Below are 13,465 nucleotides of genomic sequence, written 5' to 3' on the forward strand. Positions count from 1 at the left end.
TTTTTTTTTTTTTTTTTTTTTTTTACTTTGCATTTTCCCCATTGTTAACTGTTTCAGTATGATCTCTATTTATGGCCTGGCTACACATAGCTAAGAACATGGTCTGTGATATCTGCTGATTTCCACAGTGAGGTGTGTGATCACTAGCAAGGTACAAAACCACCCGGTCTGACAGCGTGGAACGTTTTAGTGTGTGATTTGGGTGATTATGCCAAGGGTTTGATATACGAATTAGGGGATGTGGCAGATGGAGCAGCTTGGCTGTGGCTGATCAGAGTGGGACTGTCTTTATAGCCARCAGGTTCTGGTCAGCAAAACATTTTAGCTCCTTAGGTTTGTCCCCTTGGACTATGAAAACAGTGTTTTACAGTCATGTAATGAGAGAAAGGCAGTSATTTTTCAGTTCTGATCTACTGAATCCTGGTTCACTGGTATTTCAAYCTCTCACAGATTCTCCATGTGCCTAACTTTATGCCTGTTATTGTGTAATGATTTAATTCTTACTTTTCCTTTCGTGGCTGATCAGTAAAAGTACAGCATTACCCCAAAAGTGAAATTTAAAACCTTACACTTTTTGCGCTGCTATCCACTCAAACAAATTTTSTTTGTTTGCATCTAGTTAAATAAGTCAGCTTACATGATGATTGAAGATAACAARGAGAATGAAGACCATGCATCTGAAAGAGGAAGGACAGCCATAATTTTTTCCTTGAAGAATGAAGTTGGAGGACTTGTAAAAGCATTAAAACTCTTTCAGGTATATATTTAATAATCATATTACTACAGCAGCTCTGCATTTTTAAATTGTAAGGGTAGTTTTGGAACACATTAGGATTAGTTACAACTATTTATTATGGATGTGATTCTTAACCTGGCTTCCATTTTACACCCAAAATTTCCCATGAAGGCAAATTTATGCCTCAGAAATTACATGATGGTTGGCTAAAAATCTTACCTCCACAGCGTAAGCACTGAGAGAGTTTTGTGCTTTCCCCTCATGACAAGAGGACTGGCACTCCATGTTTTTGTGGGCGTAAGAGGTGGTCTGAAGCCCCTGCTGATGGCAGGTGGATGCTTGGGGTGTTGACCTGTACTGATGCTGCCCAGCCAGACTGAAGGTGACAGAGGGAGGAGCTGCAATTGCAGAGCTCCTGAGCAGGTATTGTGTGAGGAATATGTGCAGTGCCACTGTGCTCTGGCATGTAGCCCTGCATGTCTTAGCCTGGGGTTTTCTCAATGTTCCTACTATAAAACACGTGATTAAATAATTTTTCAGATTAAAGATCAGTTAAACTTATGCCCTGAAATCTACTGCTTTTAAATCCCTTGCTCACTTGTGAGATAATTATATGGTGACTTGATTGGTGTTTTGGTGAATTTTGCTAATCAGCTTCCTGTGGGAAGTTTGAAAGGGAAAGATCGATGAATTTAAACCTCCTGACTGTGCTTTTATGTGCTTCCTGAATGCAAATAAACCTGAAAGAACACAGGTTTGCTTTAATTTTCTTCTGAATAGAAAATCAAACCCTTTTCCCCTCCGGTAAGCAAACTGCTATCAAGAGATCCAGTTAACTAAAATAGCTTCATCCAGGTGATGAACATTCCTGGCAGTAGAATATTAGGCTGAAAAACTACTTTAATTTTTAGTCAATTGTTTTCAGTCTATCTTTTGGCGAACATTATTTCTTACTAAACAGGAGAAGCATGTCAATCTGGTACACATTGAGTCACGGAAGTCCAAAAGACGAAATTCTGAGTTCGAGATCTTCGTGGACTGTGACAGTAACAGGGAACAACTGAATGACATCTTCCAGCTCCTGAAATCCCACGTCAAYGTTGTCTCTGTGAGCCCAACAGAGCATTTCAATGTCCAGGGAGATGGTAGGTACAAAAGGCAGTTCTGATGAAGAMCAGAACTCTTGAATTTGTTGGTTTGAAATCTTTTGATGGTTGTCCACATCTGCCCTAGTGTAGTGTCCTCAGGTGCTGGCTATAGGTACCTGCTTCTGCGCTGTGGGTGAGTGTAGTCTGGCTGGCATGAGCAGGGCTGTGCTGGCTGCTGTCACCTGTGAGTACAGGCTGTGTCAGGCTGCTGCACCATGTGTGTGCTGTCTGTGCTCCTGTCCCTTCCTAGCACAGCCCAGCTGGCACTGGGACAGGAGCACAGACAGCATAGTGGGAGTCCTGCATCCGTGCAGGTAATGCAGGCTGGACTGGAGGCAAAGTCAGACTGCAGGGCTTGAGTGCATCACGATGGCACAGGGGTGATACTGACAGATCCCGGTTCAGTTCAGACACTGGGGAGAGTGGAAGATGGATTCTGCAATTCCTCATGTAGTTCTTGATTTCATTATCTTTTTTACCCACTGTTAACAATAACTGGCTGCTTATTTTAGTATAAAAGAGGTGCCCTTTACCTTTAGATACTCCACATCGTGTTTGYCTTTACTCCTGATTAAAGAGATACCTGAAGTTCAGGGCAGCAGGAAGCTGGTCCCATGTATTTTTCACACATTGTTYTTGGGAAGGAGAGATCTGGTGCTCTTGGACTGGCTTACTTTGGCTCTAAGTAAGGGGTAATTCAATTCTAAACAGTGTCCTGACCTTTTTAAGTAAACTAAAGAGCATTGAGGCAGAAAAACACTGTATTAACTGCTCTTCCAAGAGCTTGGCAAGAAAACCCTCTCAGGCTAAAAACAGCCTCAGAGTAGTCAGTGGCAAAACTGTAATGATGAACCTCTCTCAGGCTGAAGGGCCTCCCGTTTCTCTTTTCCCCCCCAAACCCCTCAAGGGAAGCGGATGTTTCCGAGGTACATAACCACAGAGAAACATCCATTTCCCAGTGAAGCAGCATAGGAAGRCTTTAACCTGTTCCCATTCTGCCCAGGCACTACAAGCAAATCACTTCCCTTACCCTTTGCACACTTTGTGCCCTACAAGAGACCTTGTCYCCATGGGATCCTCTAGATGCTACTCTAACAACAGTGAAGGGCCAGAGAAAGCCATGTGAATTGCTTCCTTCCCAGAGGCTCTGGAGCTGCCTGTGCTCTGCAGGCAGTGACGGAGGAGGAAGTGTGAGCTGGAGGCTGGTGCCAGATAGGCAGAGCACTCCGCTGTCTTATTCATGCCCCTTTAATTTATAGATTGAGCTGTAACCACCATAGCCATACTCAAAAGTAGCGTTTCCTCCCTCGGCGTGCTCGCCGTTATTAATAATCTTGTGGATTCCATGCGTCCCCTAGAAATGGAGAATGTTCCCTGGTTTCCGAAGAAGATCTCGGATTTGGATAAGTGTGCAAACCGGGTGCTGATGTACGGGTCTGACTTGGATGCTGATCATCCCGTAAGTACTTTTCCCTCCTTGCACCCAGTCCATAGCTGGAAATATACTTTGTGGAGCTGACTTTAAAATATTGCAGCTTTTCCTCCTCCCGCTCCTCTCCCTCAATGGCACGTCAGGGGGTCTGAGCACCTTCTCTTTGGGAATTCATGTCTCTTTCTTAGCTCAGGGAAGACTGTCTGAATTCAGTTCATGTGAATTCAGTCCTGCTTTTCTGCAGGGCTTATGTGTGCAAGAACTCYAGGTCTGGGCCCTGAGTGGTCACATACAAATTAAAAATAACAAAAAAAAAAAAAATTAAAAAAAGATAAAAAGCTGTTTTGAGCCAGGCTTTCTTCCTCCTCTTTCTTTATGTCTTACTGGAACAACCAAATTGGTATTTGGGCAGTGCAAATGGGAAATTTGTTCTGTAATTTAGAATAATCAAGCAAGKAACAAACTATTTATAAATACTGATATGACTGAAATGAATCCTTGTCTAGAGGATATATAACTGCATGCATAAAACAATTGATTCTTACTTTGGAGTATTTGTTTAGATCACATCTATTAAACATTTCAGACTATRGCTATGAGTTTCCTGCTCTCTCMTTTCACTCTTACACATCATACTTTYATATTCCCCAACTGAAGAAATGTCAAGAGTCCTGTTTTAAATTGATCTATTTATTACAGCTTGGAAACTCATTGAACTGTGTTTTCCTCCTTCTTCCCACCAGGGTTTCAAAGACAATGTCTACCGCAAGAGACGGAAGTATTTTGCAGACCTGGCTATGAATTACAAACAGTAAGTTTGAATTCTCCCAGAAGAAGCCTTCTGGGAGCTTTGAAATAATAGCAGAGTGGGCTGTGAGAGCTCACCTTCCTGGGCTCAAATCAGGCTAAGACATGCTCAGCTTGTCAGTCAGAGCTGAGGGGGTGAAAGGAAGGGAGATGTAGGAGAAGATGTGAAGGTAGATCAAGGCAGCTCTGGTCAGTCTGAGGCCGTGTGGCTTGGCCAGCTGCTCTGCAAAGGAGAGGGAGGGGAGGCAAATCCCAACATACAGCCCAGTGACCACTGAGGATAAGCTTTCTGAGCAAATGTTAATACTTGAATTTTCTTTCCTGGTTCCAACTAGCGTGTGTGATGCGCAGATAAGAAGTTTTCTGTGAAAAGAAATTCGAAGAGCTTCTGTCTTTAGAGATGCTGCTTGTGGGGAGGAAGCTCTTMAAGCAGTAAGAGTTTCATAATTCAGGGCTGCAAATTCTTTCTAAACATGATTTTCATGTTGATGTGGCCTAATTGAATTTAGGTGTCAAGTTCCTCAACTGAAAATGACCTAGAAAAAGTGTGTATTAAGAGCTCTATTGCACCGTGTGTTTAATGCAACTGGTTACCCCAGTTCTGAGGTGATTACTGTTAATGTGTTATTGACAGAGATTCCCTTGGGAAAGCATTTTCCAAGCCAGTTCCCTGGCTGGCAGTGGAAAYGCAGTGTAACACTGTCCTTGCCATAATCCATTTTATTTAAGGTCCTGAGGACTAAATAGGAAAGAGAGACTAAAATTAATATGCTCAGACAGGAACTTGTCTCCTCTGCACAGAAGCAGGATTATTACCTGATGTGTATATTTAGCTGCTGTCACACAATGTGTTGTTAATTTAGGGAATTCGCTTTTCCTAAAACAAATTAAAAATAATTGCWGACTTGGAAAAGAATGTGTTATCAACTCCAGAAGCTGTGAAGAAGAGATTATGCAGGTATTTTAAACTTTACTCTTGGCATTAAACATTCAAGAAACTATTTAAAGAACCWAAGTTTTAAATGAGGTCAATGCAAAGATTCCTGACAACTGGTTGAAGTGAAGAAAAAGGCAAGTCCTTAGACTAAAAGCTTTCCAGGACATAGACCAGATTTCATTGTGTATTTGACAGAGCCTAATGCCAGGTGTCACCACCATGCAGGTGTTAAATACTAATAATAGGTAAATTAGTCACTTCTTATTAGCCATTTGCTAAGGATTGTCCTTTCTTCCTCTTCTCCTTGCAGTGGTGACCCAATTCCCAAGATTGAATTCACCGAGGAGGAGATCAAGACTTGGGGGACAGTGTACCGAGAGCTTAAGAATCTTTACCCAACTCATGCCTGCAGAGAGTACCTTAAAAACCTACCCTTGCTCACCAAACACTGTGGGTACAGGGAAGACAACATCCCCCAGCTGGAAGATGTGTCCCGCTTCCTGAAAGGTAAYGTGCTAATTTTCTAAAATGTTCTAGTTTTCAAAATAATGCAATTTGCAGTGGACCTCCATTTATTTTGTGGGCACGAGGAAACATCCTTGGTCACTTGTAATCATTYTGGTCCTTTAAGAGGCCTTTTGGCCATCTGCTGTTTCATGTCTTGTGTCTTCAAGGCACACAGAGATATTTGAGGGGCAAGTCTGAAAAGATTGTTAGGATTTGCTAAGGAGATACCTGGCTGTATTGCTGACTCTAGGCATGGAACCCTAGGAAATCCATTGGCACAGAGGTAGGGCCATTTTTAAGAAATGTTCATTCTCAAGCCTAAGACAAATTTCTCTAGTCGAGCCTAATTTTGCCACATGCTTTTGAGCCAAAGTGGTGCTGTGGCTTTTACCTCAGTTACAGCAGAAAAGCTGACAWCATTGTGCATGCAATCCTAAACTAATGCACAGTTCCTCTGTTCACTTTCAGAGCGCACAGGCTTCACCATCCGCCCTGTTGCTGGATATCTGTCACCCAGAGACTTCTTGGCAGGATTAGCATTCCGAGTTTTTCACTGCACTCAGTATGTCAGACACAGCTCGGACCCTCTCTATACACCAGAGCCGTGAGTCATTTCATCTTGTGGTAGAATTCCAGAGAGAGAAAGTTTGGAATCTTGTTGCCCAGAGCCAAGTTACTTAAAAGCTGCTCAAGAACACCAGCATAAAACTTATTTTTAAGATGCTGAAGACTCAGCCTTCACAATGAAAGTAATGAAATTACAGCGTGCTGAAGTGCCACCATCTTAAGAGCAGGATTTTCAAAAGTACAGCATATTATTGGGGATCTCTTACTGGTGTCATTAATATCTGATTGCSTTAAAAATGGGGAGCTCAGTCCTTAATTTTAGACAACTTCATTTGAAAATCTGATTTTATACACATATATAGACTTGGTATGAATGACCTGCTCAGTTGCTTTCAGATGGATRAGTGACACTTTCCTGTCTTTTGGATATTAGAGTTCAATGCAAGACATTGTATCTSTTCAGTGGTGCTGCTTTTTCACTTTGCCACAAGGGCAAATCACGAGATTTCTTGTTCTGTTTCTTTTCCCAGTGATACCTGCCATGAGCTCCTAGGCCATGTCCCTCTTTTGGCTGAACCCAGTTTTGCTCAGTTCTCCCAGGAAATTGGTCTTGCATCACTTGGTGCATCAGATGAGGCTGTCCAAAAACTGGCAACAGTAAGTGTTTGGGGATTCCATCAAAAGTTTTGTGCTTTATTAGGCTGATCCCACTCCATCAAATAAATCTGGAGTTTCATGTCAACATTAGCCACACCAGCTGTTAGATCTGTATTTCACTGGTCCCTGGCTTTTAAAGCATGTAAAAATTTTCCATGCTAGGATAAAAGGCCACTTTAAAGTTGATATGACTGGTATTTTTCTTCACTGACTGTCAAGTAACAGTTCAACTTCTGGTGGYAGATTACTTCTTGCAGACTGAAATTTTATGGTCTATTTCTTTCAGAGTGTCTTCTTACTTCTGGGAACATGATTCAATGATTTGAAAGTGTTCTAGTTCTTTAATGTGTGGAATGAATCTAAATTATATGATACTGAATGTGATGAGTGTGAGCATTAGATACTTTTCAGTCAAGAAATTAAATAATATAAACTAAACAAATTTTCTGGATGCCTTGGCAAAAGTATTTTAAGATTAAAAGTAAATTAGATTTACTTTAGATTAGAAAAGTAATTGGTGCCAGTTATGCAAGAACTAGTTTGCTGATTTTTAAAATTTCTATTGCCACCTCATGTAGCTAGTGGTGTAACTTCTACTACCTTCAGTGGGAGCTGAACCAAGACATCTATGAAAATAGTGTTCCTTCCTGTATAGCTGCAGAAATCCTGAAATCCAATGAACTGAACATCAATAATTTTACAGGACACTAAGCAAATGAGAAACAAACATCTCACTCACTCACTCACTCACTCACTCACTCACTCACTCACTCACTCACTCAGATTCTTTCTATTCAGTGTTTCTTTTAAGCTGAGGCTATGGTTTCATGCCAGTATTTCTCAAAACAGATTTACACCTCAATATTCCCACTGACGTGAGCAGCTTCTAGTGCAGCTGGGTGATCTATAACATCCACCTTTCTAATGAGTGACATGCTATCCTGTGATTCTTCACCCTTATATTCTGGCTTTCCTCCTCTTTAAATATCTGAGGAGGATAACTGAGTGATCACTGTCTGATATTTGCAACTATTTGATGCTACCTACAAATAGAAAAGCTCACATCCAGTTCACCACAGCAACTTTGATGAAGGCTGAATTGTTCTGTTTCCTTCTCTGTTTCAGTGTTACTTCTTCACGGTAGAGTTTGGCTTGTGCAAGCAAGAGGGACAGCTACGAGTTTACGGGGCTGGCTTGCTCTCTTCGATTGGTGAGCTCAAGGTAAGATTAGCTACTGCTTATTTGCTTCTTTGCATCTCATTGTTATTGCCATTGTTTTGCCCTGCTTTTTATGAAGTATAATTCCTTTTTATGAAGTATAATTCCTTGACATTATAGTCCAAGTAATTTTCAGATTAAAGCTTTATTGGTTTAACCAGATTCTGAAAATATTGCTCTTGTTTACAGACGAGATTTGTGTCTGTGGAATTCCCTTTCTCATCCAGACTGGTAGAATATAACCATTCAGAATAATTYAGTTTGTTAAGCATTGATCACTGTTCTTCTGTAGATAAAAATTTTAAGATGCAATGCATTCAAATAAACTCAATATTTTTTATGCACTTTACCACATGTCACCTTTCTCACGGATTCTTTGGATGGTGATGTTCCTCTGACTCATGATAACACATTACCAGCACTCACTCTCTGACAGTGCCAAAGTCAAGCCATTTGATCCAAAGGTCACCTGCAAGCAAGAATGTCTCATCACAACTTTCCAGGAGGTTTATTTTGTTTCTGAAAGTTTTGAAGAAGCAAAGGAAAAGATGAGGTACAGATACCCCCTTCACCTTTTTATGAAAGCAGATTTGATTTTATACATCTCTCTGTAGCAACATCAGACCCTTTTATCATGGTTTTATAGTTATTTTTCATGGGACTGGAAAGCTGAGGTTAGTATTTGTTTGGTCTTCCAAGTGCTGGGTGGGAGATGGCTGCATACAAAGAATGCATTTGTGTTTTGTTTATAACACCCTCTTTCGGTAATAACACACTTTTTTTTTTTTTTTTTTTTACCTCAATAGAGAGTTTGCAAAAACCATCAAGCGTCCTTTTGGGGTGAAGTACAATCCCTATACTCAGAGTGTGCAGATCCTGAAAGACATGAAAAGCATCGCCAGCGTGGTGAACGAGCTGCGCCATGAGCTGGACATTGTCAGCGATGCCCTCAGCAAGATGGGCAAGCAGCTGGAATTTTAACACCCTGTCATCACTGTGCTGCAATCCAATTCCTCCTTCTTCCCCACTGATTTTTTTCTAGGCATATAATATGTTGTATGCAGAACTTGCTCCTTCACACATGGAAGAGTGAATGGCCCATAAGAATAACAATTTTATCTTGTTCCTCTCTGTAAAGTCCCTTACATCATGTATTCTTCCACACTCTTAGATAAAACAAAGGTCCAGAAGCCATTTAGAAGAGGTAGGGGAGGAAAGAAACTGCTAGACTGGAGAACGTGTGGTCTGTGGATCAGGGCTGGGATCAGATGCTGTAGGAGGTGGCCTATGAGGCAAAAATGGAATAATTCACTGCARGGAGATGTCATTTTCTGACTCCAGCAGTCTATCCTACTGATTGKATAGCACTGAAGACTTGACAGCATAGAATCTATGGCAATCAGTGCTTCTCAGTCTTTGCTACTAAGTTTGAAACTTGAATGATTACAGTGYAGGCATCAGGATACAAATAGCTGAAGGTTCAACATGATAAAAGGGAGGGGTCAAATCTTGCTTTCAAAGGGATTATTCTTGCCACAAAGAGTTGCAAATGCGCTGTTTGGCTTGCTTCCAGCGTAAGGCAGAGATACAGCTGTTGCATGAAATCTTCATGTTTATTTTAAGAGATTTGCTRCTGGCTGAGAGTCAGGATTTTTGTTGCTCTCCTTAATATTGCACCTGAGGGAAGACTTTTCTTTACAGAGATACCATTTGCCTTTTTCCTGATTGAATTAATTTAGCAAAAAATATAGCAAGCCAACAAGCATTGACTGAGCACAAAGCCTAAAACCATCTCCAAATTGCAACTTAATATCCAAAATAGCTTAATCAGCTCTAAAATAACACCAAAGTTTAAAATAACACCCCAAGTTCATAGAYCATTGTGCTTCATGTAAAAAACAATTATCCTGTTGATTGCTCAGTCACTTTWTGTGCAGACCCTGCTCAAGCTGCACAAATATGTTTAGTTTCTTCTTTTCCTGATCTGAACACCATCATTCCTTATCAATGAAACTATGACTGAAAGGCCCAAGCATTTAAAAGGAATTCTGTGGCTATGAAGACAAGAAACTACCTTGTAGCGTAAAGTACACATCCTTCCTAAGAGCACTTTAACTCGGGAGGCAGTGTCCTGGTGAATTGTCTGCATTRCATAGTAGCAAACTTGCCTGTTGAGGGTCCCACAGGTCCAAGCACCCTGCATAGCTGTGCAAAGCTTCTGTACCTCTGTCCTGGCATGGACACGTGTGCAGGATGTGAGAGATTTCAGTGGGGATCTGTGATGTACAGGGTGTATTTAATAGCACCCTAGGCAGTGTTTGTTTCACAGGTAGAGCTTATCAGGAAATCCAGAAGACACTRGAAGAATGGTCTGAAATCTTAAACACGCTGGAGATGCTAATCCAGGATTTTGAGAGTTTGAAAGACTTTTATGAACCTCCGTGCTTGCAAATTAGCTCGAGTTTCATACACTTTCTAGTAGCACACTTCTGCTCCATAAGCAATTGCTGGCTATCCATTCCAAGAATATTCACTGTTCAAATCAAGCCTAGTTTATTCTGTGGCTATTAACCCATTATAACTTTGTTTTAAAGAGCATTTAAGATGTGGAATTGTGGTCTACAAGATTTATGGCTCACATTGCACTTCATTTAGAAATAGATTTTAGGAACTTTGTCTTTCTAAAGAAGCAGCATCTTCTGAGTGAGTACTAAGGATCTGTTTTGCCTGCTTTTGTAATAATAGTTAATATTCAGCTACAGTTTTAACAACATTAGATTTATTATGTTGTTGAAATATACAGAGGTCTGTGTTACTTCAAGCCTTGTCTGAACTATGTRTGTGTTTCAAGTAGGAATTCTTAAACTGGTTAAGTTAGCACCTACTGTCTAACACTTCGTAAAAATATCTGCTGTATCTTTATTTGAACTTGTGTAGCAAAAAAAAAACAAAAAAAACAAAAAAAAACCCAAACCAAAAACACAAAACCTGAACTGCTAGAAGTAATACGGAAAAGATGCACTTTCTTTGCCCTAACAACGTGTATGTCTGGCTTCACCCCCCCCCCCCCCCCCCCGAACCTTCTGTAAAACGGTGGTCAATTAAGTTCTTTAAACCATTGTGGAGGCTTAAACGTCAACGAAATAAATGAGTTGCTGGTAATTACCAGAATCACCAAGGCCCTTTCGTTCGGCAATACAGCACTAAGCASGGAGCACTCGCTCGCAGCTCCGGTTTGCGTTCCCCGGCGCGGCTCAGGCAGTGCCCGCCTGTGCTCCCGCCCCGTGCCCGCCTCTTCCTGCCCGGCCCGCGGGCGGCGGGAAGCGCCGGGAGCCGCCAGCYCCCTGCCATGGAGCCGCAGCTCTTCGCCTGGGTGAGTGGGTGCTCGGCATGGCCCGGGGGAGCCGGGGAACCGGGATCTCCTGCTGTCCGGGAGGCGAGAGGGTGGCGGGGCCACTGCTCGCCCTCCCGGGTTGCTGCGGCCGCTGGCCCGGGGGAGCGCGGCCGCGGTGTCCCCGCCCCGCAGGGAAACAACGCCGCGGTTTCACCTGGTGGGCACAGGAGCTCTGGGAGCCGTGGAAAGGGCACCCCGCAGCCCTGTCAGCTCCCTTTGATCCGGGGGGGCCGTGCTTGGGGCTGGAGCCGGGGTTGGTGCCGGCGCGCCCGCCGGGGCAGGGCGGTGGAGGCTGGAGCGGTGCTGGCGTTGGGAAACCCGCGGGTGGCTCGCAGCCCCTCGGCTCTTTCTGCACCCCATCGCGGCTTGCCTGGTACGGAAGACTTGAACATTCATTGCGAGTTACAGGCTAAAATGGGAGCTTGTGACACACATTCTAAAAAGAATTGCGTCTGTTGAGTGACGCGCTCTAAACTGGGTGTCACCAGTAGTGGCTGTGAGACTACAACTTGATCTGCCTGTGCAGCTCCACTCTCGACATCTCACCCACCTGTTGGTTCTGGGCTGGGCCCAGCAGCCTGCTGATTTTGTCTGAACTGTCGCTGTTTCTGTAGGTATAAAATGTTTATTGCTGAGTGCGGCCTTTTAACATTCACCAGGTGCTGCATCTTTCGGGAGTGGTAGTGGATAAATTGAGAGCAGATGGGCTGGGRCAGCACAGGTGAGGTAGAGAAAGTATTCCCTGGGGATGACCAGCTGGGAGCATTGTGGGTGTGGAGTGTTGCTATTATTGCAGTGTGTGGGATGGGGAAGGTTATGGTATTCSCTTTTGTGAATGAAGGTTGAACTATTGGATAGAGAGCTTAAATTGACTAAGAAATTCACTAATTTGTTACCATGTTGACAATTGCTGCTTTCCATGGTGGGTTTAGTRGCTGTAATTTTGTTCCTATAAATTTATACTACTGATTATTGATATATTTTTATTTGGACCTCTTTTATTTATAAGACTTAGTTAATGAAGTGTAGGTTCTTCTGATTTACTTATTTAGGTTCCAGAATAAGGTAGCATGTCTTTCTGCTCTCATTTTGGAGATAGCCTGCCAGAAAGCTGAGCCATGAATAAGATCTTAGTGATGAGTGGGAATCATTAGCATGAAAATTAAACATGTGGTAATCATCCTGATAGAAAGGTTTTCCTCCGTGCTAACTGTGAGCCTGCAGTTAAAGTCTTAACAGGGTGTATTCCAAGGCACTTTTAAAAATACTGGGGCTGCACAGGCACCCTTAATGACAAAGTTAGGACAGTCCTGGTCTGTAATCCTCAGAATCCTGTGTGACATATCAGGGGGTTTTCAGGARCAGGTTACCCTGTGGCATATCCCAAATATGCCTGTTTGTCCTTGGGAGCATGTGTGTGCCTCTTTTGTTAACTTCCAAAAAATGTTATTTTTTTTGTGTGCATTTGAAGGGTGCAAACAGCTATGGACAGCTTGGTCTTGGTCATAAAGAGGATGTGCTGGTTCCTCAGGCACTGAAAGATGCTTCCTGCACATGTCAAGACATTGCAAGCATTGCTGGAGGAGGGGGACATTCTGCAGTTACCACTGGTAAAAACCCTGCTCTTGCATAGTGTGTATGGCTTTTAATCGCTTTTTTTCTTTCCGTGTTGGTTCAGTGCTGCCACCTCTCTGTGGCTGCTGTTTCTAAGCAAGGACAGTCCTTAGTGGTAAAACAATGAAATCAATAATCGGGGAAATTAGGGAAATTCCTGTTTTCCATATATTGTGTGGTTACTTCATGACTGTGTAAGGACTGTTTCTTCAGCTGTTTCTTTTCATAAAAAGAAGCCAAATTTTCTTGTTTGAGGAGAGGGGGTGGAAAGGAGGAATCAGAGATTGTTCAAACTTAAGAAGTCGTAAGGTAGGGAGCAGGAGATAATATCTGGGCTTTGAAAGGTTCTGCTGTGTGCCACAGCTAATCATGGGAAAGAAGGAATACAAACAGGTATGAACATAATAGACTTTTTAATCATATGTCTTGCTGTAAGAGCTGCCTGTCT

General features: G+C 42.5%; 2 protein-coding genes across 2 annotated transcripts in view; both read left to right on the plus strand.

Annotated features, from left to right (window-relative positions):
- The first annotated feature begins 619 nt into the window (after positions 1 to 619).
- On the plus strand, positions 620 to 10,224 carry TPH1 (tryptophan hydroxylase 1). Its single transcript, XM_057369272.1, has 10 exons — positions 620 to 757; positions 1,698 to 1,881; positions 3,243 to 3,343; positions 4,060 to 4,127; positions 5,371 to 5,567; positions 6,036 to 6,171; positions 6,665 to 6,791; positions 7,917 to 8,012; positions 8,429 to 8,562; positions 8,816 to 10,224. The coding sequence occupies exons 1-10, from the start codon at positions 638 to 640 to the stop codon at positions 8,988 to 8,990; spliced, it is 1,338 nt and encodes a 445-aa protein (XP_057225255.1). The 5' UTR covers positions 620 to 637; the 3' UTR covers positions 8,991 to 10,224.
- Positions 10,225 to 11,309: 1,085 nt separating this feature from the next.
- Positions 11,310 to 13,465, plus strand: part of SERGEF (secretion regulating guanine nucleotide exchange factor) — a 139,361-nt gene continuing 137,205 nt past the window's right edge. The window contains 2 exon segments of the mRNA XM_057369278.1: positions 11,310 to 11,382; positions 12,875 to 13,013. Of these exon segments, the coding sequence (XP_057225261.1) occupies positions 11,359 to 11,382; positions 12,875 to 13,013 (163 nt within the window). The 5' untranslated portion in view covers positions 11,310 to 11,358.

The sequence above is a fragment of the Malurus melanocephalus genome, unplaced genomic scaffold, assembly GCF_030028575.1.
Source record: "Malurus melanocephalus ecotype Western Australia unplaced genomic scaffold, MMel_1.1 scaffold_106, whole genome shotgun sequence".
Classification (NCBI taxonomy): Eukaryota; Metazoa; Chordata; class Aves; order Passeriformes; family Maluridae; genus Malurus; species Malurus melanocephalus.